The 26,458-nt window shown below is 41.7% G+C and overlaps 2 protein-coding genes across 4 annotated transcripts; one reads left to right on the top strand and one right to left on the bottom strand.

Annotated features, from left to right (window-relative positions):
- Positions 1–142: 142 nt before the first annotated feature.
- On the top strand, positions 143–13,741 carry kcnc1b (potassium voltage-gated channel, Shaw-related subfamily, member 1b). Of its 3 annotated transcripts, none has more exons than XM_049573212.1 (4): positions 150–1,889; positions 6,301–7,216; positions 9,748–9,921; positions 13,600–13,735. In XM_049573212.1, the coding sequence occupies exons 1-4, from the start codon at positions 1,323–1,325 to the stop codon at positions 13,707–13,709; spliced, it is 1,767 nt and encodes a 588-aa protein (XP_049429169.1). In that variant the 5' UTR covers positions 150–1,322; the 3' UTR covers positions 13,710–13,735. The 3 variants fall into 3 exon arrangements, with proteins under 3 accessions (XP_049429170.1, XP_049429169.1, XP_049429168.1); XM_049573211.1 differs by having other exon boundaries at positions 151–1,889; positions 10,981–13,741; XM_049573213.1 differs by lacking the exon at positions 9,748–9,921 and having other exon boundaries at positions 143–1,889; positions 6,301–7,153; positions 10,900–13,741.
- A 56-nt stretch (positions 13,742–13,797) lies between these two features.
- On the bottom strand, positions 13,798–25,935 carry sergef (secretion regulating guanine nucleotide exchange factor). Its single transcript, XM_049574010.1, has 12 exons — positions 25,895–25,935; positions 25,541–25,652; positions 25,132–25,270; positions 23,431–23,583; positions 22,811–22,905; positions 22,574–22,634; positions 22,378–22,491; positions 22,201–22,263; positions 21,456–21,614; positions 21,196–21,362; positions 18,920–18,956; positions 13,798–16,465 (listed from the first exon to the last, which is right to left on the bottom strand). The coding sequence occupies exons 1-12, from the start codon at positions 25,933–25,935 to the stop codon at positions 16,218–16,220; spliced, it is 1,389 nt and encodes a 462-aa protein (XP_049429967.1). The 3' UTR covers positions 13,798–16,217.
- Between the last annotated feature and the right edge of the window lie 523 nt (positions 25,936–26,458).

Below are 26,458 nucleotides of genomic sequence, written 5' to 3'. Positions count from 1 at the left end.
GCAATCGCGCCCTCTGCTGGCACATGAAAACACAGGTGGAGGCTAATTATTATTACACACAAGTGCAGCACATAAGAGTTGCGCAAAATAAGAAAAAAACCCTCTCAGCTCTTTGTTTTACAAATATCTCCACAGTCAGTGAGGGGACACACACATGCAGCCTGTCAACAACAGTCTGAGTCTCACATCAGTAAATCACGAGGCTATCAGAAGGTAATATGATCAGTCTCTCTTTGATGGCATGGGCGGATCTGCGCGTTCATGGCTCCAGGGTCACTCCTTCTCCAGCCAGCTGTGCATGAAGAGTCCCTCCTGACTGCTACAGCAGCTGACCGACCATAAACCCTCCAAGTGACAAAATTTGGGCAGCGATGACAATTTCAACAGCTTTAATTAGAGGGCTTGACAGCGGGTTTTAACAGATGCAGGGTCCACTGGGCATGCTCCATGTGATCTGAGAGGAGAGCTGGGCACGGTGTGAATAACAGGCAGTTTGGGCGTTTTTTTTTGAGAGGAGGTTTGTCACCCTCTCATCTCTCATTTTTCTGTTTTGCTTCACCACACAGCACAGAAATAAGAGCATTTTGTGGGTGTTTCTCCTTCTGAGCAATGCGTGAAGGAAAGTTCCCATGCAGGAGAGCATCTCTGCGCTGAGACAAAGAGCTGGTGTACCGCGGCGGTGTGTCGTTACACGCAGAGAGGGAGCGGGCTGAGCGTCGGTGTGAAGGAGGTGAGTCTGTAGGCAGCAACAGAGGAGGGACTGAAAACAGCGCCGAGTCTCCATCAGGAGCTGCCGGACAGGCGCTGTCCGCTCAGCACCACCGCAGTCACCTTGCTGTGAAAGTCATAAACCTGCTCAGGACTGATCCGATCAATTACCGCAACTTGGGGAGTCCGATGAGCTGGATTTGCTCTCCTGGCGGGGGGGAATTTGTCAGCGTTTGTGCTTTTATCTCGACATCTTGGATTTACAGACGATGTGACGTCCATTCTTAATGTGATGCCATTGGCTGCAATCATTTTGGATTTCGATTCTATACCCTCCAGTGAGTCTGGCAGCTATAAGCGTTTATGATCCTCCAGTTGCATGACAGGTGCTCGTAGGAAACGCAGGGTTTATTTAGAGTGAATGTAGCCTGATGCGTGTCCAACAGCCCCGATTTCTTTCATAGTTGGTGAGAGACGACAGGTTGTTTTGCGCGCTGCTGCCTTTATGTAATTGTTTGCTTCAGTGTGATCAGTGCTGTGCATGGTTGCACAGGGGCGCCTAGACTTACCTTTGCGATGAAGGGAACTTATTGGAGAAATGCCTAAGGGACGCAATGGGCCTGAGCGACGACAAGGATCGCATTGTGATAAACGTGGGAGGGATCAGACATCAGACATACCGCAGCACCCTGCGCACTCTACCTGGCACCCGTTTGTCCTGGTTGGCCGAGCCTGATGCACCCAACCACTTTGACTATGATGCCAAGATCGAGGAATTTTTCTTCGACCGCCACCCTGGCGTGTTTGCACATATCCTTAATTACTACAGGACAGGTAAACTGCACTGCCCGGCTGATGTCTGCGGGCCCCTCTATGAGGAGGAACTGGCCTTCTGGGGCATTGATGAGACAGACGTGGAGCCATGCTGCTGGATGACCTATCGCCAGCACCGGGAGGCAGAGGAGGCCCTTGATAGTTTCGGCGGGGGGGGCCTGTTAGACCTGGGGAGCGATGATGCGGAGCCAGAGCTGGAGCATACTGCCGAGGATGATGTGGATGAAATGACAAGGAGGCTGGCGCAGGCAGACACTCATGATGCCAGGAGTGGAAGCCTGTGGAGCCGGTGGCAGAAACATGTTTGGGCTCTGTTTGAGGACCCTTACTCCTCTAAATATGCAAGGGTGAGTTGCTTTTAAGTCTAAGATGTTTGTTCTCCTTATTGAACTTAAGATCTGAAAACCACATCAGGAGTTATCACAGGCATATCCTTACTTAAAACAACACACAAAATGTTCAACAGCTGCATGCAAGAGCTCAGTTGTGAATGTGTTTGTCCCTTGGTGGTGAAACAAAGATTGATGGCCATGGGAGGTTTAAAGAGGCTTTTGATGACCTTGAAATTGCCCTCCCAGGGGTCTCCACAGCAGGGATGTGACTGTCCAGAGAAGGAGGGGCGGAAAAATCAGCCAAAGACCTCATCTGTCAAAAATCATTTACATGCAAATCATCACTCCCACCCTCCTCTATCTGGCAGGAGAAGATAAAGAGTGATTGTGGCTCTCACTGGTCTTTGGATTGATATTTCCAGGGCACAAGAATCCCTGAGCAGCCTGGCTCTGAGTTTAAATAGGTCAGATGCACATTAGGAAAGCAGATCTTTGGCACCACCAGGACTTTAGTGGCAGACTTCCAGACAAAAAATTGGGTTGCTGTTTGAGGTGACATTTTTGGTCATCGTTATGGGCACTTTTCCATCTGGGCGTAAAGCCTCTTGATGGTGACAATGAAATGACATTACACCTTGTGATTTTTTTTTTTTTTTGTGTGTGTTTTTTGGACCACTGTCCCCTGCAAAGACCGCTGTGCTGCCCGCTGGTTTAACAGCTGTAGCACTGATTGGTCTAATTAGTTACCAGGCCCCATCCAGCAAGTGTAAACTGTATTGACATGTTCTCACTCTTACAGCAAGCATTAGTGGAAATGCTTTAACCAACACACACACAGACTTCTTTCAGATTTCACTTTCTGCACGTAGGGATATTTCCCAAAGCAGAGAAATCCTTAGATGTGACCCACATTTAACAGTGAGCAAGACAAAGCAGAGCAAAGATTGACAGAACTCCACCAAGACTGGCAAGAAGATTAATTAGAAGAGATCCTCAGAGTTAATTACAGACTCTATTCACAGTGGATACATCAGTGGAAAACCCTTGTCACTGCGTATCACAGTAGGCCTGGGGTGCGCCAGTAACAGTGAGAATTAGCCAATAAGGAACAAACAATCTTCGCCTGTTGCCCTCCCTTTCAGCCCACACTGTTCCCTAACTGCCACAAAGACACAATTTACTGTAAGAGGCGGCTACATCAGAGGCAGCGTTTGTTTAACAGTTTGAGGGGTGGGATGTTCAGAGGGCTGAGTGAGGCAGTGTGTCAGGAGGCATGAAAGTATAACAATGAAGCTTTATCACACTGAAGCGTGCTGGCAGTGATGGTGATGTTTATTTTACAGTTCTCTTGCTCACTGTTGTACACAGGCTGACAAAATGACAAGGGCACTGCAAATTAGAATTATTTTCATTATTGAGATATCTGATTATAATTTTTTAGTTCAAGTTAACTTTTATTTATTTAGCACATTTAAAAGACCTGTCACGGTCAGCCAAAGTGCTTGCTTTTAGATTAACTAAATAATCACGACTTTCTAAAGCCCATGTTGACATATTCAAACACCTTGTTTTGTCTGTCAACAAATCCAAAAACCAAAGAGATGCAGTCTACAATCATAGAAAACTAAAAAAAAACCACAGTAATAACTCCATAAAAAATGACCCAAACTGTTGTTGCTGATTAACTTTCTGTTCAAGTAAGTGACTCATTATTTCAGCTCTACTGTCAGTGAACCTAAAATATTAAACATTTGTTCATACTGCATAATTGAGGTGTTGCAGCCCAGTCAACAGAACAAATCATTGGCATTATACACTTGTGCAAAGCATGGATATGTTACATTTATACAGTTCATACATGTCACATCAATATTTCTAAAGTGACGTAGTTCAGATTACATGTGTATGAGCTGAGTTTCTCATCAGAAAAGGGATGGTGGATGGCGTGACACCTAGGTGAGACGGCTGCCTAGCAGCAAACAGCAGCAGACACTGTTAAAGACCAACAAATAACAAAAGTGGGGATTTTAATGACAACTTGGGACGTTTCCAGCCATGTTTGAAATGACAATAACAGGTATTTTTTAACGAGACATTTCCAGCTGTGTTTGTAATGAAAAAAGAGTATTATTTAATGAGAGATTGTGACATGTCAAGCCCTGTTTGTGCTGATAAAAGCGGGACATCTCAAGAGCTTTTTTTTTTGGGGGGGGGGGGGGGGTTCCTAACCCTAACCAAATAGTTTTTGTGCCTAAACCTAACCACATATTAACCACATCGCTGTCACAACATAACATTTTAACGCAAAGAAACACAACATTTCATATCCACTACACATGAAACATACAAATTTTACTTAAATGGACAATGCCAGCACTCGGGTTAGGTGTTGACAGCTGACTCACGGATGCCCCCAGTGGTGTGTTATCTGTCTTAGGTAATTTCACTAAACTAATTCAGGAATACGCAACATATAAATTTAGATACAGGCAGACATGATGCTCCGAAACAATCAGCAATTAATTAAATAAGAACATATTTGCTGACAATCAGTCTGCGTCTCTTGGGACCCATAATGGTCCGGGGTCCCAGCCCCAGTTGTCCACTTTGCCCAGTTGGTAATTCAGCCTCTGCTGTTTATTCCAATCTGTTGTTATTTAAGGTCGTACTTTTCAATGTGGTTGAATTGGATTGTATTATATTCTAGGTTGTACTTGTTATTTTGTACAGTACATACTGTAGAGGGGGTGGACAAAACAACAATATTATGCAATCCAATACAACAGCACCACATACACTGTGCTAATGCCTCAAAAACTGACACACAATCTCTCTCACAGTGTACCAGCAAAGATGAGCATTATTAGCCTCACAAAGGTACTTATTCTAGTAATTTTGAGTGTGACTGCATTAATATATCAAGTGTTCTTTTAGTCTTCACTCTATTAGTATTTTAAATATGGACATTTTTTTATTTTAAAAATAATTTTAAAGAACACAAAGCTATTCACATGCCAGGTTAAAGTCTTAAAATTCAAATGCCATCTTAACCTTCATCATCTTCATAATCTGGTGTGTGTCCTCTTTGCGCAGAGTGAGTTGTCTCTCTGAACAAAGAGGACAGCCCTGCTGACAGCAAGAAGGTTGCCGTGCTGAAGTCTCTGCTAACGCACAGGTTCCCTCCGGACCGCTATAAAAACATAGATGGGAAACAGACATTCATAAGCAACAGTGATTTCCTCAGCACAATGCAATGAATTGCCAGTGATGAGATGTTGTGATGAGGGCCTGTTTTCCATCTTGTGCTGCGTGACAAACTGTGAATGGACCTGACTGACTAAGACGCAGTGTTTCCTTTGCTCAGTGGAATATATGTAAGACGCCCTCGTGCCCAGACATGCCCCACTCCAACTAACCTCCTCGCAGCAACTTAACAACGCTGTGCATTAGTTTAAGCAGCACTACAGAGACTCACTTACTCTTATAAAGACATCGTCATGCATGAACAAACTGCTATTGATCCAATTTTTGTGATTCATAGGATGATTAAGTAGCTATCCACTCTAACTGTCTGAATCTTTGTCCAGCAACTCTGATCTATTGACCTCCGATTCCCATTTAAGATACGGCAGTTTTTCCACTCCAGCTACAGCGTGCATACTGTAAACCAGTATAGCATGATCAGGGCAGGATAACATGAGGACAGCGTTGCAATCAATACCCAGGAGAGAATACTGTATCTGTTCCACCCATGTCGTATGCATCAGGAATATCAGAGCCTAAATGTGAAGAAATCTGATCCTCTAATCAATACAGAATGAAGGCTAAAGTACACATTCACCATTAAGGGAAATATAGGTTCCTCATATAAGTCTGTCATCAGCTCAGCAAGCCTCTCAGCTCACTACGATTCCCAAGAGTTGATCATCTGGATAGTATGACCTTGTGTAGGGAAGACCTACTGTACCGTAGTGATAGCGCTGAAGGGAAGAGCCCCCGCTAATTTTAGTCATGTGGGTTAATGTCCCATCTCCTGCTGCTGCTGCTGGCTCTTAGTAATTCTAATGTAGCATGCCCTTGAAAATGCCATGACCTTGAGATACAGCGGAGGGGGGCAGAAGCGAGAGCGGCACGCTTGCATTGATTGTCCCTTTTACTGTGACACTTCTGAATCAAGACACATAGAGTGCAGGGAGAGGGAGGGGGAGGGGGGAGCGAGAGAGTGTGTCAATGCCACTGTCACTGTCAAACCAGACGGCATTGTCTCTGATAATAGATTGAATTGCATTGTGACGTGCTAAGAATGGCTGCTGGGCGTTGAGCTTGATTACATTGCATGAATTACTGTGCTTCTCTTTGTCCTTCTTCCCCCCTCCTCTCTCCCCTCTATTTCTTGTGCTGCACCCTAAATACATTTCCTGTCCAGTGGGTGGCTCTGGCCTCGCTGTTCTTTATTCTGGTGTCCATCACCACCTTCTGTCTGGAGACCCATGAGGCCTTCAACCCCATCATCAACCGTACTGAGGTGGAGGTGGTGGACAACATCACAGTGGAGCACACCTACCAGGAGACTGAGACTGCGCTCTACCTCACCTACATCGAAGGCGTTTGCGTGGTGTGGTTCACTTTTGAATTTCTAATGCGAATAACTTTCTGCCCGAATAAATGTGACTTCATTCGGAATGCCCTGAACATCATTGACTTTGTGGCCATCCTGCCCTTCTACCTAGAGGTCGGCCTAAGCGGGCTCTCCTCCAAGGCAGCTAAGGACGTGCTGGGCTTCCTCAGAGTCGTCCGCTTTGTGCGGATCCTGCGTATCTTCAAGCTGACGCGTCACTTTGTGGGACTGAGGGTGCTGGGTCACACGTTGAGGGCCAGCACCAACGAGTTCCTGCTCCTCATCATCTTCCTTGCCCTCGGTGTCCTCATCTTTGCTACTATGATCTACTACGCTGAACGGATTGGAGCTAACCCCAATGACCCTCGAGCCAGCGAGCACACACACTTCAAGAACATCCCGATTGGATTCTGGTGGGCTGTGGTGACCATGACAACCCTTGGTTATGGAGACATGTACCCGCAGACAACCTCCGGTATGCTGGTCGGAGCCCTATGCGCTCTGGCAGGTGTGCTGACCATCGCCATGCCCGTCCCTGTGATTGTCAACAACTTTGGAATGTATTACTCTCTGGCCATGGCAAAACAGAAACTACCAAAGAAAAAGAACAGGCATATCCCTCGGGCACCCCAACCAGGTTCTCCAAACTTCTGTAAGTCAAGCATCAGCTCCCAACAGCCAAGCCCCATCCCCAATGACGACGTTTTCGAGATAAAGTTTCAAGGTAAGGAACAAAGATGATGTGTTCTCTGATATACTGTCGTCTCATCACTTCTCTGTCCTCCTGAAGCAGCCACATCGCTACTCAGCGGTTTCATTGTTTGTCTGTTCCCACACTTCAATCAGCTGATGATTCAGGCATGAGATTAAACAAATGAGTTTCCCGCCGAAAACAATCAATAAAATATGTGATGAAGAGCATCTTCTGCTCTGGATAGGAGAATAGAGAGATTGAGGCAGACCGTGAGTAATCTTGATATTGATTTTGCACTTCTTAATGCAGCGGTTCACTCCTCCTCTCTCTTAAGACTAACTGAGAGCCTGTAATCACCATGTATTCCTGATGTTAAAGGTATACTATGCAGGATTGTCCGTTAATGTCTGTAAACAGGCTCACCAGCAAAAGTAACAGTAAAGGCCAGCCACAGATTCATTTGTTTGGTGTTTTGCCTCACTTTTTTTCTGTTTTTTCAGCACTGTATCTCTTGGATGCCTGCTGCTTTAGGTCTGGAACCTGGTCTCTACCTTTTCACAAAGCCCCACCCTCACCTGAGCGCTGTGGGGGAAAACACTCATGAATGTCCTTAACATTTCTAGTGGCTCATAAGTGATGATTGTTTTTAAGGAAAATCCTGCATAGTATATCTTAAACAACATATAAATAGATGCTGGGATCAGCTGATTTTCTCTTGAGTTCCTCTGGTGGCATTAATGCAAAGATAAGCTGATGTTTGATACAGTTTGTACTCAATAACATACAGAACAGAGTGCAAAGCAAACATTAGACAGCAGTGATACACTCAGTATTATTATACGAGGTAATCCCTGTGTGTATCCAGGTGGTAGAACGTGAAAACTGAAGATATATTAAAAAATGTGGTGCTTAATTCTGAAAAAAAAGAAAAAAAAAACCTGCCTATATGAAAGGCAAGGCAAATTTATTTACACAGCACATTTCATACCCAAAGGCAACTCAATGTGCTTTACAGATTACACAGGTAAAAACACAAGCAATCAAAAGCACATAGAATAAAAACAATAAAGGATAACAGAAAAAAGCACACAGAGTAAAACAATAAAAACAACAGAAAAGACAAACTTTACCCACAAAATGACCATTTGAATGTCAGTTAGTCATGTGGTGTTACCTTGAATTCGTGAAGAAAACTATTTTTATCAAATGCTTCCACAGAAAATGGCAAACATATTGATTTATTGAATGATTGGGGACCATGTTTAACAACTGCAAAACTACACTAAAACACCTGCTTACTGTCTCTCACACAGTTTGTGCGGATCTCATTTATCCAGTTGTACGCTCAGTACTTAACAAACACGCTGTTTCACTATTAAACTTAACAAATTAAAACTGAAATGAAAGTGAAACTTGACTGTGCTCTATTTAAAACAAGCGGCAACCTGCAGGACTGAAAAATGAGGCCAACATGCAAATGCCAAAAACTGATGATGCTTGTTAGTGACAGTTACTACTGATTGATAGCTGATGCAAGATGGATTGGGAGGCTACTGCAAAACAGTATAGTCTCCAACTAAATCTCAGCCTAAATCAATCTGTTGAATATTTACCAAATGGCAACCTCTAGGGCTGAGAAGTGAAGCCACAATGGAGGTGCCAAAAACTGCAGTTCTTTGAACAGCTGCTTGAGGCTGGTTCCAGGCGTCAGTCAATCCCCAAAGACACCCATGTTACAATGCCAGAATTTACAGTAGAAATAAACATGTTTACAGCCTGCTACAAAAACAGATTCGGTGTCTATATTTAATTTTGACATTCATGACAACTGTGTGGAGGGTGAATTTTTATATAATGCAGCCATTTTTCATGTAGGCCTACATGTATGCATAATTAAGGGCAGGCCGCTTTGAGTGACAGGCTGTCTGGCAACAGTGTTCTTGGCTTCTCAGTCAGATCCACCCCTCGCTCCTCCACAGCACCAGCCTCTCGCCCACATATGGTGACCTCTGGCTTCAAAAATCCAAGATGGCGATGGCCGTAATGCCAGACATGAGGCTTCAAACCAATGTGTGACATCACGATAGCTATGTCAGTTATTTTTTACAGTTTATGCTTTAAAGCCAGACCCTGATACTCATGGTTTTTAGTGAAGATATATGTGTTATGGAAATACCGAGCACACAACTGGATAAATGAGACTTGGATTATTCTGTAGAAGTTGTGTAACTGTTTGTAAAAGGATGTTTTGATATAGTTTTACTGTTGTTAAACAAGGTCCCTAGTCAATAAATCAATACATTCGCTGTTTACAGATTTTTCTCCATGAATTTTTGGTAACACAGCATAATTAATTCATAAACAGATGGTCATTTGTGGGTAAAGTATTCCTTTAAAATTAATTCAAACAATGGTGCTTGGATTTGAAAGTGGTCAGCAGTGTTTCAGGTTTCAGCATCTGGCAATTTGTTCCACAATTAAGTTGCACAGAAGCCGCTTCATCGCATTTGAACCACGTTTCCTTTGTTTGTTTTTTCTTTTCTTCATTGTTTTCTCCCAAGATTCCAAGCTAAACGGTGAGGCAGCTAACGCAGCGCTGGCCAACGAAGATTGCCCTCATATAGACCAGGCCATATCTCCGGAGGAAATCTTCAGCCCCAGCGACAGAGAGCGGCCCTGCTTCCTGGTCACCACTGCTGAACGCCCCAACCACACAGGGGGCAGAGTGAGGAGGGGTACGTACAGTAACAGCCAATCACAGGCCCCTGTAAGACACTGACACCCTGTAGACCGTAGACAGGACACGCTCCTTTTTTCCTTCTCTTTGCTGAGTGTTACGCCTCAGTGTTTCCACAGGCACACACACACACACGCACACATACACACACAAACACAACAACAAACCTCTTATTACACACTTTCACAGCAGCTGCTTCTTCTCAATCATCCCTTTTGGAATTGTAAATATATTTCAAGTCACACAAACATCTGTTAAGGCCAAGCACAATCACCACAAATGTCAATAATTGTCCACATCTACATAATATATTTTTTGATACCATGCATAATGTAATACCCCTATTTATTTACCAGTAAGAAAGCTATTTTCGATATGATCTAGAATGTGTTGTCTTACATGCCTAAGAAAGTATTTATGTGCTATGTGTGTACCATGTATGTATATGTGTTTTAATGATAAATACCATGCAGGATCCTGATTTATGAGTACATTGCTCTTGACCATAATGGTGCATGAAGTGTCTTGCTGATGGGTGCTATCAGTATGGTGAAGGAGCACAACACAAATGGAGGAAGGCTAAACATTATTATTAATGATATTTAGAGCCAAATTCTAATTTACTGATTTTTACACTTTAATACCAGGGTTAAAGCCTTTGTGTTTATTTAGTATTTATCCACCAAACATTCCTCTAAGTAAGTCACGTCGGTCTGTGAGTGCAGCCAGCACACTACCAATAAATGGCCTACAGTATGAAATTCAACCTGTAGCTGAAAACACATTCCCTGCCTGAGGTGCCTACCTTTTCAAGTCTTTTATAGTGTTATACTCCAAACCATTCCAGTACCACCCGGTGCATGCTGTTGTACTCCTGATGCACTCAATGCATGGAGAATAATAATCTGTCTCAAGTCTGTGTTGACCTGTTTCTTTGGAGACAAAAACAAGAAAGCAACAGGTGTAGTATTACCAGTGAGGAAAACAGCCAAAAACAGTCTTGTCATGGATTCAGTGCTGCAGTGTACTCAGAACGTTCTCTGTTTTTCAACTGAAGGTTATGAAAAGCCTTGGAGCCTTAACAGCATGTCTGGCATGAGCGGGGATGCCTCTGGAGTGTCCTCAGTGTCCGCCCTGCCCTGCAGCCCACCTTGTCTAATGCAGCACTCACATTCTCCCATCCCATCCATTATGTAGCATGGTTGAGTAGCAGACACAATGCCATTGGAAGGCCAGTCCACACTCCTCCTTCTTATCTTACCTGTCAAATTTTGCTTTTACACTTGCCTTCACTCTTGCTTTTTTTGTTTTCTTTCATTTTTCTTTCATTATTTTTCTGGAAAACTGTATCTTAACTGTGTCTAATACTCAAGCTTACCCAAGTGTTCTCCTTGGGTGTGTCATCATATCCTAGACTAGACAACATTGGCACATGCCACTCTGCATGGGTCACCTCAGTTGCAGACAAAGCACTGTTCAGGCTAAACCCACTCTTTCCCTGTGTTTACATCATTGCCTGTTGCTCTGTTGCTTTTGATCTCGCATACTCTTCTGCCAGTAACTTTTATCTCATCTGCTTTTTACAATTTTGTGAAAGAAACTTTCATAAGATGTAACCCCTGCTAATAATATGCTGGACATTAACAATACGTGGCTCTGAAACATATCCAAAAGGTACCATTGCCAGCTGTTAAGGGAACTCCTCTTAAGTGCTTTGTACGTTGCAAAGTAGAGACGTTATCATTCTGAAAGTGCAATCCAGACGAGGCTCAATGTTATCTGAGTGGCCATTAAAAGAAAAAAAAATAAATAAATGAACGCGATGTTCATGATGTCCAATGCAATATGGAGATGATGACAATTCCTATGATACTAGTGATGAATACATTTTAATGTCAACAGAACTAAAACTGTTTTGTTCATTTGCATGAACTGCATGAGAAATTATGTTCAACAAGAAGCTAACTGTATCGCAGTACCTGTAAGAAAAAAAAGTTTTTTCTTTCAAAAGCTTCTAAAGCTTTGTCATTTTTATGCATTTTGAGACAGCTTTACAAGAGACTCAGTCATAGCAGAGATTTTTATGTAGCCGCCATTCTTTGCCTTTCCCCAAATTCATATACTTATTTTCTTGTATTCATTTGACTGGGGCCTCCGACTAAAATAGCGTGATTTGACTTGAACGATCTGTCATAAAGCCAACTAATGCTGTTATGAGCATAAATAGTTTTTATACAAATATATTTACTGGTAGTTCTAGTTTTTCAACAGTATCCGTAGTCTGCAGCGACTTCTATTTCTGCTGCTGTGCCTAAATTAAGGCGAGACTCATGAATTATAAAACAAAGGTGCCTTCATACCTGGCGAGGCAAAGTAAAAGCGAGTAATAAATTGACATGATATTACATAAGTGCTCCCAGTGTAGCATCAATACACTTTATAACATGCTCATAACAGTGTAACGAAAGCTTTATTTTATACGGTGCATCTTGTACCTTTTTGCACCACCCTTGTACCCTTAGTCACAGTAAATTGGTTACTATTGTTACACCATCCAACACACACTAGGATTTAAGGATTTAATAGCGGTAAAAAAAACACTGACTTTACAGTCCCCATCTCAAGAATTTTTGTATGATAAAGCACAAATTATTAAAGGGGACCAGGCAACTCTACAGAGCCAAAATATATCGAGTTACCAGAGATGTCAGGATGACTTTGGCAGCATGTATGTCTATTGATTTAAAACATCGATACTGTTACTGTTACATGTATTGATGCTGTCCCAATAATTATGCACAATTCTTTCAGGGCACTTTAACAAATTTTATGTTGACCAATCAGAAATGTCAATTTCTAGAGGAAGATATAAGTATAGCAAGTCATCTAAGTTTTGTTTTTATTCTGAATGAGCAGAGTTTTACATTTCGAGTCATGTCTCTTGTGGTAATTTATGGACGTTATATATTTAAGAAAAAAAAACCTTGTGAAGATTTGATGTGAAGAGATGCAGGTGAATTATATGCTCATGCAATTCAAGTGAAAAAAAAGTACAATACGACACCGCATGGGATGTGGGTCTACTTGGGGAAAGGTAAATGCATGTATTTTCCATTTATGCAACAGAAAAGTATTCAAATAAAAATATGTAAATATAAGTCCTTGCATGAAATAAATTTTATACACAACGAGCGTTTAGACTCCGTTTTTATTCAACAGCACATGCATACATACATCTTTCCTTTCCCACTAGCTCACAGCTAGTGCTTTGAACCGCTGTTTGACCCTCCGTTTACCCGGTCAAAGAGAGCCTTAAAAAAAAAACGAGGTGACTGTGAGAGCATGACGCAAAGTATACAAACGCATGACAATGACCGAACTACTGTACATCAACCTGTAAAATGCAGCATGACTGGGCATGTTTATTAACCGACTCAAGAATCTAACCTCTGCACACAGACAGTACATCGTTGTCTGATGCCTTGGCTAAGCATGGGAAACACATGGTAAACCTGTCGTTTACCATGACGAACTAATGGAGCACATTTTCTTTACTCTCCAAGCTAGTGTCATGTCTCATCCGTCGCAGAGATATCCATCATCGCCATCATTTCCACCATTCCACATAATTTGTGTAATAATTTATTTTTGTTATTGTTTTTTTATATGTTTATAGAGACCCAGCGACAGCACCGGAGCAGACAACCAACAGAGTCAGTTTGTGTTATGAACCATGGTGTCCCAACCACTATGTGTATGACCCATAATGGCCCATCACCCACCTGATAGTGCTGTAGCATTGTTGTGTGTATTACTTAGTCTTTTTAAATGGGTGTGACAGTGACAACCTGTACATCACAAACTCAGCATAGATGTAGCACTGAGGAAGTTTTGTTGTCAAGCCTTATGTAGGTCAGTATCTGTGACTGGTTACTGTGTTGTAATTTGTGTGCCTATTTTTGGTGTGTGCCAGTGCTGTAAATACGCTTTTTTTGTGTGCTGAAGTTGTGTGTACCCAATGTTTTTTGAGTGATCATCAAATATCTGTGTGCTTCTTCTGTTGAAAGAAAAAAAAATGTTGCTCCGATTTTAATCACCCCGGCAAAAAAAAGAAAAAAGAAAAAACAACGACAACAAAAAACAGAAACAATGTCACGTGTCATGTCAGCCAGACTAAACAGTTTGAAAGAAATCATTTAAACTTTGCACTGTCATCGTCACATCTTTGTAGACTTTTGCACTGTTTTGCACCAGTGAACTTTTAACATTCCTTTGATATGTTTTCAGGCATCAAAGAGATAACATCCACAAAAAAAGGTCATACTGAAAAAACAAACAAACAAACAAACAAACAAACAAAAAAAACACCACTCCTACCTTGTATTTATGAGGCATTAAAAATGGCAAAGTCTGCTGCTGAGAACTGGTAAATAATTGTTTGGTTTATCAAAACTTGAAAAGGGTTATTCACAAAGGGAAAACAGATATTCAACATGAATTAAATGTTGATAGATCGTCATACGTAGCTATGCTTTGATAAACAAAGACAGCTTATGTATAAAATACATTGACTCATATCACAGCTCAAACAGTCATACTTATTCTGTAGTGTCTTTTAATTGACAATCATGTAGAATTGAATTATGATTCTTTTTCTGCACATATGCAAATTGGCGTGTTAATATGTAATACTAACCAATGCCAAACATTACACACATCACACTGGACAAGTGCCTCTGTTATGCAAATTCTTCTTATCATTCAGGAGTATAGCTTAACCGACATGATGAATTATTGCACATTTTATTTCACATTAGTCATCAGTCACCAGCCGTTTAAAGCAAGCACCAGTTCAGTATTCAATAAGCACACAGATACAATAAGGACCCCCATAGGGATCAGCTTCTAAGGCAAGTAATGAGCATACCTAATTAAAAACAGAGAGGAGAGCTACTGGATGCAAAGTACTGCTTCACTGTTGGTGTGGAAAAGTTAGTGGAAAGGGACCAACTTTTTACCAAACAACTGCAAACACACTGCCAACAACCTACTGAGAACTGTATGCAGTCAGGTACAGCAGAACTGAATCTGCCAACAGAGCTGAGCACAAACATGGGGGACAGTGTGCTGGTCATTGGCCGACACGGAATAAAAACAGCAGCTGTTACAAAACGAGACAAAAAACAACTACGAGGCAACTAAAGGTGCCGTTTAGTGAGACTTCAGTGTGTGTGTTTTGAACACCGTGCATTTTGTGGTTAGTTATCTCAATAAGGTGTTCAGTGATCATTTTGATTGGTTTGTTGTTTAGGGATTTTTTGTCTTTTTTGACCAATACAGTTCAGGCTTGTACAATAAATAGTGATAAATAAAAAAAACACAGAAATGATCTTTTTTCAACGAGTGTTGATTTATTTTTTCAAACTAATTCAGGTATAAGCACATTAATTTAACTTTTACTAATGCATAATTTCAGTGACACAAATGGGTTTTTATTTAAATTGCATAAATCATAAAGACAAAATAAAAACATTTAAATTAAAAAAAGTGAACAAATTGCATCAATGAGCCATACTGAGTTTTGCCATTGCCCTTGACCACAACACTGTCTTCAGACCTGCATTTGGTCACCGGTGCTGCACTGCGGCCGCCCACAGCTTATAAATATGTAGGTTGGGTCAAATGCAGCGGGCGAATTTCCCCCAAGAGGGATTAATGAAGTATACAGCATGAAAGAGGTGCAAATGAGACAAACAGAACGCCGAGGAATATGACACAGACTGCCAAGAATATAAATAAGTGATGGACAGTTGCCAAAGAAAAAATACTGTACTCTTATGTGTAAGTGGTAAATCATGAGATGACCAAGTATGAAGTGCAGAGATTGATTGTCTCCTGACACCCAAGATCACAGCAATAAACCTGCTGACATGGGAAGATAGAGCTATAGCACCAGTCTAACCTATCCCTCACATGATCCATAGCGGCTACAATCAGGGAGACAAACATGGCAGGTGGACCAGGAGCCATAGGCATGGCCATGTCCTGCAAAGCCATCGGCTCCCAGTCACGTCCATGAAAGTGATGGGCTGGTAAGAGAAATGATGGCCTCTGTCCACATGTAACATAACTCAGCCTGTGTCCAAACACATAACAGTATTTATGATGAGTGCAGTTTAAAGCCTGATCTTTTTAAAGTGGCCTATTACAAGGTGAAAGTTACTTTATATTCAGAGGCACTTAGAATAATCATAAACACCACTTAGTCAGTCAGAGATATGTTAATTCACAAAATCATTCTGTGTGTCTTGTCTCCGACCCCTTCGTGCTGAATAAATGCTCCTGCTCCGATGATACTGAGTCGTTGCAGAGTTTGAGTCTTGAGTCAGCGGTCGCAGCGCACACTGCCATAGAGTGTCCGGCTCCGCAGCCAATGAGAAGAGGTCTGAGACCCGAAACGAGCTGCGGCTGAAAAACGTCGCTCTGTGAACCGTCTCCACACATCCCATGTTCGTTCCAGCCCCAGGAGAGGAGACAACCCCCTGAAAAGGAGGAGAGGGGTTATGGGTCAGTGGAGCTGACAGGAGAGAGGGACGGGGCTGCAGCACTGTACCATGTAGGCTAAAATTAGTAGCCTGAAGAAAAAAAAAAGCCTGGGTGCAAAAAAACAGAAGGCATGCGATCACACACACACACACACACACACACACACACACGCATGCACACACACACTCTCTTTCTGTCCCCAGTGCTGACACTCAGCCAGCAATAAAGCCTCCCTGCTCTTCACAGCTGGTGAGCTTGTTGGTGGGTGTGGTCAGGTCTGCATCACCGAGGAGACACGTGCCATGGCAACACAGTTACCTAATAGGCTCCATTGCCATGGCAACAGAAGCGAGCTTGCTTTCTCAAGGGTAACACATCTTCAAGCTTTCCCCATCCTGCAGTTGTGTGTCTTTCATGCAATCTTTTCATTCCTTTCATCGAGGGGTTTCTTTGTTTCCTTTCAGCTCGTCTCTGCAAATCCGTGGCATCAAAGATTTGGATTCGCCAAGTGACACATATGCTTTCGCCAGTTAATAGAGTGGATATCGTGCCAGCAACTTATGCCAGTGTGACACTGTGCCAGATACGGCTTACACGTAACAAACACACATGTTGCTCGGTCCTTAAGATTCTGCATGCGTTTATAACTGCATGAGTCTCCATGTTTGATTAAGGTTATTCAGTAAACATCCTAGTTCTCGTTTATGAGTGAGCTTAATGTGTTGACATGTTTAGTTCATTGGGGAAAAAAGCCTTGTTTTGGTGCTGTGCTCGATTCATGGACTCACTGACTGGAATACAGCACATCAGTGTTTCCATGGCAACAAAGTGCCTGCACAATATTCTGCACAACAAAGGGATAAAAAAAATCAAGACACTCAAGCCAAAAGCCATTTCCTTGTAAACAAATCCCGTCATTTGGTTTTTGCATTCGACAGTTTAAAATCTCACACTTAATTAACAAAACCACAGTGTTGGAATCTGCAGAACTTACATCACACTATACCAGCGAGATAAAACAGGACCTGATCCAAGGTGTTTGTCCTTATACCTTCCTGTTAAGTTCAAAATGTTCACAATAACAAAAATCTTTCCTCAGATTGGATGAGCTGTGCCCACAGCGTCTTTGGCCTGTCTCCCACGTCTGACCACGACGATGATTTTCATACATGAGGAGCACTTCCTCAGGTGCAAATGGGCAAAGGCTGAGCAGGCAACAGATATCATGAGCAGCATGCAATGCTCTCCGTTCCTTTCCGCCTGACCTACTTCAGCACCAGAAATAGCAGCACTCAGGTCTCTGCTTCCAATCCTGTTTTGCTATTTCATTGCTCCTGCCGCCGCGCTCCAGACAGGAGGAGGAGAAAGAGGAGAGCATGGCAGAGGAGCTGAGGAGCCAGGTGCAGGAGGTTCACATGAGCACGCCATTTACTGGCTCTGCTTTCTCATCACATCCCTGAACTTCTGGAAGCACAGAGCAGTGCTTTGTGAGAACAGCCATTATGACGGACACTCAGCGTTAACAGTTTCCTAATTATAATGGCATTTCCAGTTAACTGCTCAAATTGGTCAGAACATTAAAAGTGGATGGCCATTTGCTTGTAGAAATACCAGCGATGTCCAGCACTTCCTCTCTAATGGAACCCTGTGCTTGTGTTATACTCTTCATCTGCGGTATCTATATTCATGCCGATGTATAAAAGTGGGTCACTGTTCAAAATTTAATGCAAAAGATTTTACTTCCAAAATGTTTTCTGCAGCTAGGAGACTTTTGGCAAGCCTCAGAAGAATAGAAGCACATTTATTATCTTTGGAAATCTGATGAGGAACCACAAACACATGACCACATATGTCTGTTTGTTTAGTATTATTCAAGGGATGTGTGTAACTGCGTTGCCTATGTTCTGTTCTTATGTGGACAGAGGGGAGACTGCTCTGCAAACACTGGAACTGGAAAAACATGCCTGTAAATGTGTGCAGTTAATTCAGCTCTTTTGCAGGCCTGCTCGGGTAATTGCCTCTTTCAATGATACCCATCTATCCATGCTGTAATTACTTCCTGATGCAAAGGCCACAGAGCAATGAGCTGACCTCAGAAATCCTCTGCAGCATTACCAGAAGGATTAATATTTCACACTCATGTTAAACTGTAATGTATTAGATAGTTCCCTTTCTCATTCCTTGATTCAATGTGTATTCCCTATTCTTTTATTTAGTAAGAGCCAGAGTCATGTCAGGCCAAAAGTGGAGTCTCTTGTTTCAGGCACTTCGCACCTACTGAAACCATTACTGTTAAGTTCCAACTATTTCTGCTACCGTTCTTCTTTGATGTATCTTCCAGTGCAGTTGTGCATTATGTTAGATGTTTATGCTTATCTTTTTGCAGCAACATTGCAGAGTTCTGATATAGTTTTTGAAAATAACAGAAGCCAAAAAAAAATTACACTCACCTACGATGGCAAGGTTATGCTCAGATCCGCATGCAATCTGTAGAGAAGAAGAGAGAGAAGTGTTTATAATGTGTGTTGAAAGCAGGAAGCCAATTTTAAGACTATAATATGCACAATTTGTTATGCCAACATGGATACTGAGACACCTTGTAACCAAATCTCTCTGTGAAATAAAAGTCCATGTGTCAAGATGTAGTCATCCAGCGTTTATTCAAAACTGCATACACAAGTGCACTAAACGCAAATAACATTAGTGATGATTTCGCCCGTAGATGCATTAGACGCTCCACTATAAAGCCCTCGCTCCACAGTGCATCATCAGAGAGTAGAGCAGAAAAACTGTAGAAATGCCAGCTCATTCATAAAAGCTTAAACACACTGCTGCTGGTCTATCTGTAGGAGCAACTGTCTCAGGACAGCTGTGCCTGCCTTTGATGACCGAAGCCTTTTACCAATTCATGGCCTTTTCCCCCCGCAGTCTTCCTCCTTCATGACTGCTACAAGAATTGAGCGAAGAAATTTAAATTCTTACCCTGAAATATACAAACATCAACACGAGTAAACGTTTTATTATATTTGCAATAAAAGTCACTGAATTGTGTTGCTAATAAAATTTGACCTACCCTGATAAAGCACACAGCTGTGGCAAGTCATGAATAGAAACGCACCCTGACACCTGAACCACTGACAGGTTATAATTTGTTACTCCAGTAATGTTCATAGGCCTCATAAAAATGTGACACTTTAATAAATATTGACTCTTAAGGTGTGTGCAGACAGTGTTAGGAGGAGCCAACATGGTAGGGTGGGCTGAGAGATTAATAATTCCAGCAGCTAATCCATCTTGCCTTTAGCTTCACACACGCAAGGTGACTACGCCTTGATAGACGCGAGTGCTGCAGCAATGATCATGTGTGCAGTGGGAGAGTGATCCAGAGCTTGCCCTTGCCCGTCCCTGACATTCACTTTATTGGCAACGATCTCCTACAATACAGCTGCCATTTAGACCTCAGGTTAACTGCTGCAATCCCTGGACGCTCACAAATAATTGCCCTTATGGGAGAAGAGACCTCTGGCATCACTAAACGTAAGTGGTCCTCTGGCAGTATGTGTGTGCTCTACACAGAAGATATAGTGATGCAAATCATTAAGAAGCTTCTCTTAGAGGGCTTGGCTCTCAGTCACACTGCGTTTCACCTCACACTGAGAAACCCTCAGCGACCTGTTTGGTTTGTGGTTGTCTGCTGCCCCCTGCTGGACTACACAGACATGTTCTGCTAAAACAGGACGACAATGGCCACAGCGGCAGCAATCAATACAGTATGTCTTTAAACTTTATCTAAAATGCAGAGTTACATGACTTTAGACTTTGATAAATCTGACGACTTTAGATTTAACTTTAACTTTAGATTAAAAAAAAAAGACTTTCAACTCAACTTGGACTTAAACTCCAATGACTTGTGGCTTCACTTGAAAATGAGCCTTTTGACTTGGAAATGCTTGATATGCTTGAAGCCCAAAATTTGACAGTACGTTATTTAAAACTATCCAAAAAAATCAATTAATTTCCCCTCATTTCCTGAACAAATTAACGTTGACCTTAATTTCCTTTAGACATAATACATGACACAACATACATATAATTTTGAACCAAGACTAGTCTTAAAGAAAAGGTCTTACAAATTTGGGAAGGGAAAGTTGTAGATATTTTTCTAATATGACTTGCGTTAAAGGTCCAGTGTTACAATTTAGGGGGATATTCTTGCTGAAACTGAATAAAATATAATAAGTATGTTTTCTTTAGTGTATAATAATCTGAAAATAGGAATCATTGTGTTTGCGTTACTTTAGAATGAGCAATTTATACATTGTACTGACGAAGGGCGATACACGAGCAGTGAGCCTAGGCAGACAAACCAAACACTGACCCTAGACGATGTCAAGCTCGTGCAGCTCCTCCACCTAAGGATAGCGTCCCAAAAACATTGATTTTGTTTTATTCTTTATGTGAAACTGCTTTATTCAGTGTTTTTATTGGTTTAAATCACAAGGTTCTTGATGAAGAATGCATTATGACTCATTTTTGACTTGAAATCTAAAGTTAAGGACTTGGGGTTTGTCTCAGGTCTTGAGTGCAAAGACTTCAGACTTACTTGTGACTTGCAAAACAATGACTTGATCCGACCTCTGCTAAAATGCATTGTAAGTATAAATGTTTGTCAGATGCTTTCTGTGTTTTTCAGTCTGTAGAGGTGGCAAACACTGATAAGTCTTACCTGTGTCGCGCCATGGAGGACTTTAACTTCTGCAGGGCGACAAGCTGGCTGGTTTCCACCTTCTGCTGAAGGACCTGTTGACTGCCCCTCTGAGTTCTGACTGGTTGATGCTTGTCGGCCCAGCTGTCCATAATCTCCTCTGCCCCATGTCAACACTCTCCCACTCTCTGGAATGAATGATGACCTTGTTGGCAACTGTCCTTTAAATCCTGTGAAAACCAGTGAGCGTCAAAGAACTAATATGTGTAATTATGTTTCACCTGTTTGAGCAACAGTGTGTGTCCAGCCGCTCCACACGTGGACAACTTTCTCTCCACCCAGCAGTGAGTGCTTTACAAGAGTGGGAGAGGACAGGAAGGGCTCTGTGGCGGTCAGCTGGCCATGCTTGTTGCTTCCCCACAGAAACAAATCGCCGTCTCCTGCACACATGACAGAAGAGACATTATTCTTCATTCAGCAGAGGCAGCAGCAGAAAGGCAGAGCAGTAATTGAGTGTTGCTGGTCAACTAATTACAGGACAGAGGGGAGGCCACAACTCGCCAGTATGACCTGAAAATGTAAATGCTCCCTCTGAGACAGAGCAGTACAAAATGTTTTACATGACTGCTTTTAAATTATAGCCTGTCTTCTGTCTGTGAGCAGAAAACCCATTTCCATCTAAACTTGAACTGTCTGTTCGAAAGAAGGTTCCAGCTTTGGAAGCCACTTCCTATTGTAGCTGGTGCAAATATCTTGGTGGAATGCATACATCCAAAATCATGACACAAAATCAAGCTTTTTCTTTTCACCTCTGGCTGTTAAATTAAGTAAATCTGCTGCCTTGTTTGTTGGCAGTGTTAACAATCTTCTGCAAGTTTGGAGCCTACAAACATTCCAACATGTCCATATTGCAATTTTGGAGGCTCGTATGAATGTTTTTCTTAGTCGGAGACACATATTCGTGCTACATAAACCAAATTAGACATAAACACAGCATTGAGATGGTCATATATGCTAGTGTCACACCTGTGAGGCACCCACAGTGCGCTGAGCCTGCAGTCACCATTAGTGGTGTCTTCTGATCCAGACCTGCAACACAGGCACAAGTATCTGGTCACATTCATCAATCATCACTGGCACTGTAAATCACAGAGTGCTTAAAGACTTTCTTTTCTGTAACTATTTCTGTTTCACTTAGCCTACCTGGTACCAAAGAGGGCACTGTAGAGTTGAGGTGTGCAGGAACAGGGTGTGGACTGAGTGCTCTCTTAGCGTGACTGGAAAGACCACTTCCCCACTGATATACACAGCCTGAGTCTGAGAGTAGAACAGCACATTAGGATTTGTGCATTGACTGCTGAATGAAAACACACTGATGATGTTTTTGGTGCAAATTTACCAGTCACAGCCAGTGAATGTCTGAGTCCTGCTGCTACATTCACCACTGGCTCCTTCAGACTCTGAGAACAAACAGCACAGTGACATCTGCTTTAAAGAATCAAACTGATCATGAGGTGAAGCTTGTGTGTAGCAGTTTTGATCACCCTGGATTGAGTTGATAAAGATATGGCAAACATTAGAGAGGCTGTATTATGATCTTGGAAGTAAGTTAAATACACACCGCCCATGTGCTCACCTCAACAACCAGCAGATCTGCAGAGTGTTTGATTGTTTGTCCAACACCTAGTTGTCCAAATGAATTGGAGCCACATGCCAGTACTCGACCACAGTCTGTCAGTGTGACATAAAAAGAAAAGAAAGATCTCTAAAATAAAGCTCACTGAAATATATTCAATATTTGGCTGGGTAGAAGGCAGCTTCAGGCTTCATCTGTCATTCCCATTGTTAACATTACTGTGCTATGAATTCTGGGTAACTCCCTCAAAGTCTGCAAGACTGCACGCTTACAGAAGGGCCTGGGGGCAAAGACAGTCTGCATGAGAGCCCTCCAGTTACTGCTGGTTTTAGGACAGGCATGATCACTGAGAATGTGAGTCAAGGCTGCATTTACATTATGTGTCATCAGACAATGAAACACAGTTGTAGGATTGCAATATTTAAATCAAATCATAATTATTAATATAGCACATTTTAAAACAAAAAAAACATCCCCCTATCCTATTCACTACTGTATCTCTGCCTAAAAGGAACACTGGGGTATATGCTTAACAGTCTCTCATGAAACTGTCCTAATCCTTCCGAATCTCATGCACATTTATAACAGAGCACCACACCCTGGTGTAAAATGGTTCTCACCAGTGAGAAGAAGAGTAAAGTCCCAACCACAGGCGACTTTAGTGACTCTCTGACTCAGGATGGGGCAGAGTTGAAAAGTTGAGATGTCTGCATTGTGACCAAGTCCCAGCTGGCCTCTGTGATTCTGTCCGCACACAAACACATTTCCATGCCCTGTCCAACACAAAACACAACACAAACATTTGGAAAGCATCAACTGAGTTGGCTATTCATACAAAACATTTAAATTAGATAGTTACTGGAAGCTTGGGAGAAGAGGAAAAATAACAAAGAGAGACACAACTACACACTGACTCCAACCCATTAATGTATTTAAACAGACACTGAATTAAAAAGTTTTTTTCCTAGTCGCTTTGCACCTTCATGTGATGTGCATATAATTACACTCCTTCTAAGATGAGGAGGGAGAAAAAGATCAAATTTAGTAAAGGCAGTTTCCATCTTGTACTATTTGCTGCACAATCTATTTGTAAATTGTGTGGATGTGAATGTTAAGTTTTTCTTTTGGCTGCTTAGATTTTTCTCAATAATCTTGCTGTATATTTTGATGTCTGATACACAGTGGTGTTTTATAATTCTATGTGGCACTGGATAAATGTTTGGCAAATACAAATGAACAAATAACTCTCTTCAGCCTTCAGCTCCCCTTCTTGTATTCATTCTCTGGTCTATGTGAATTATGTGCTTCAGTTTTGTGTCTTGTGAGTTTGTACGGCCTGTCCTCTCTCTCCAGGTTAGAGGGACAAGCTTCTTGACATCTTCCTGGATGCATCTTTTTCTATGTGTAATTTTGTCATGGACTGTCTATTTAGTGACTGTATTATGTTGGTGTATTCTGTACCAGGCCCACCATCAGGGGGTCTAAGGGTACAGATGACCCCAGACCAATGCCAGGGGGGGCCCATTTAAAGGTCTATGGTTGGCCCTTAATGGGATAAAGTACAACAACTTACTTACTGACTTAAATCACTGACAATACAAGTTATATATATAGATATAGATATAGATATATTATTTTTAATTTATATTTTGTATAAATTTCAATATCGCAATATACAGTAATATAGCATATAGCCTTTGATAATTATTGGTTGATAAATTTATTTATTCTTCTCTTTTCTCCTTGAATTAGTGTTGTATAATTGTATGGTTTTATTTCTTTATTTTGCTGAATTGTAAAGTACTTTGTGCTGCATTTTGAGCATGAAAGGTGCTATATAAATAAAGTTCATTCATTCATTCATATACTCTTTACACTATTTCAATTCTGTACACAATATGACCAATATTCAATAAAAGTAGCCCTCAAAATTGAATCAATAAGTGAAGAAAAAAACAAATATTTGTTCACTCCTGATTTGATCTTATGATTTAACACATTGCAGTGATTTCCTCAGTCAATGTTTGATTGGGTGTATAAGGGTCGGAGCTGTGCCGCTTTCCCTTCCTGAGGTTTCTTGGATTTTTTGGGGTGGAGGGAGTTTGTAATTATCCAAAGGGAAGATGCTGAATTTCAGCAGAGACTGATTTGTGTTGTCAATAAATTTGACTTTACCTAACTAAATACAGCCATTAACCTTTTACTGATTTGGCCCACCAGGGGGCGCCACATGATCACAGCTTGTTCAGGCTTGGCTCACATTTCTGAACACCTCTCTTCAGCCTCGTGTTTGAAAGGAAAAGGAGCGAACAGTAACCCACCGGTGATAACCACAGAGTGACCCCCGCCGCCGCACACAGCCCGGACAGTCTTGTCTTGCAGGGCGGTGTTGTCAGTGAGCCGGGGCTCCGACAGGTCCTCCACATGTCCCTGTCCCAGCTGGCCGTAGCTGTTGGCTCCCTAACACGACATCACCCACGTTAATACTGAACAGCACTAACGTTAACATTTATGAGGTAACCGTTAACGTTAGCCGAATCCTAACGGCTGCTTAGTGATACTTGTATGTTGGAGCTAGTTCTCTAACTGTTAAGCTAACGTTAGCAAAAGTGCTAAGCTAACGTCAACATCGAAGTGTCACTCTGCTCCCGGTGAGTGTTTGAGTTAGTTAAACTACACAGTTAGATATACACAACTTTAACACATTAACGGTGAAAATAACGAACTTACCCAAGAGTGTAAACAAAACTCCTCCCGCGAGCTCGTTTCTCTGGTTTCCATGAGTAACGTTGCATCATGATTTGCGACACTGTCGTGAAGCCTGCTGCCAACAGGTGTTTGACTGTTGTGGTGAAGAATGGATTTTCATGACATTTTGTGAGCAGAAAATGAATGTATTATTTATTAATGTTATACTTTAACCGATAACGTCAAGGTGAATTTATGTAGTTTATTTTTATTATATTACCGAAAGTTGCCAGTTTAGTACAGTCACTTATTTTCACCTACTGTTTCTGGTATTTAGCCTTTGTAGTCTAACCTCAATGACATGAATGAGGTTGACAAAATATTAGAGCCTCTCACAGTTCAGCAACACCCCAAACAACCTCTAAAATGACCATCATGTTTAAGAAGCACCTCTCTGGCTTTTTTTAGAGCAGTTTTCAGGGAGAAAGGTGCTTTCTAGAAGTGTTTTTATATAAGGTAAGTTCCTAAATAGACATTTGATGTGGTTTTTACTGATATTCACACATTCAGTGCATTGTTTTACCCCCTTTTTCTTATATTGTCTGGACAAAGCCTCAGAAAAAAACGTGTAAAATGTTTATTTTTTTGTGGTACTGTTAACCACTGTTAATTGTGACTCAGTGAGGCTTCATGATATGATCCCATTGTGTTTTCCAGCTAATACCTGCCAGTTCTTGTCATCTAGAGCATCCTTTTTCAAGGAAATATTCATATGAATATACAACAAAAACAAAAAACTTTTATTTAAGTGTGTTGAAACTTCTATAACTCAATGACAGAAGCACAGTGAATCTGACTGCTGAGGAAACAACCTCAAAGTAGTAGCTTTTGAGTGAGACCATGAATGTGCGTACTGAAATGGAACAAAAACTGCTTTATTTATTGTATTTTATTTTTTCT

The sequence above is a fragment of the Epinephelus fuscoguttatus genome, linkage group LG4 (assembly GCF_011397635.1).
Source record: "Epinephelus fuscoguttatus linkage group LG4, E.fuscoguttatus.final_Chr_v1".
Lineage (NCBI taxonomy): Eukaryota > Metazoa > Chordata > Actinopteri > Perciformes > Serranidae > Epinephelus > Epinephelus fuscoguttatus.
The sequence above is the reverse complement of the archived record's forward strand: the minus strand, read 5'-3'. Positions and strand labels throughout refer to the sequence as shown.

Bases quoted from the DNA above. Each gene is read 5' to 3' on its own strand.
- kcnc1b (XM_049573211.1), top strand. From the start codon at position 1,323: ATGGGCCTGAGCGACGACAAGGATCGCATTGTGATAAACGTGGGAGGG. The intron at 1,890-6,300 runs GTGAGTTGCTTT...TTTCCTGTCCAG, and splicing joins ACTCCTCTAAATATGCAAGG to TGGGTGGCTCTGGCCTCGCT. The intron at 7,217-9,747 runs GTAAGGAACAAA...TTTTCTCCCAAG, and splicing joins TTTCGAGATAAAGTTTCAAG to ATTCCAAGCTAAACGGTGAG.
- sergef (XM_049574010.1), bottom strand. From the start codon at position 25,935: ATGATGGTCATTTTAGAGGTTGTTTGGGGTGTTGCTGAACT. The intron at 23,584-25,131 runs GTGGGTTACTGT...TGTGTTGGACAG, and splicing joins TCACTCTGTGGTTATCACCG to GGCATGGAAATGTGTTTGTG. The intron at 21,363-21,455 runs GTGAAACATAAT...CATTCATTCCAG, and splicing joins ACACACTGTTGCTCAAACAG to AGAGTGGGAGAGTGTTGACA.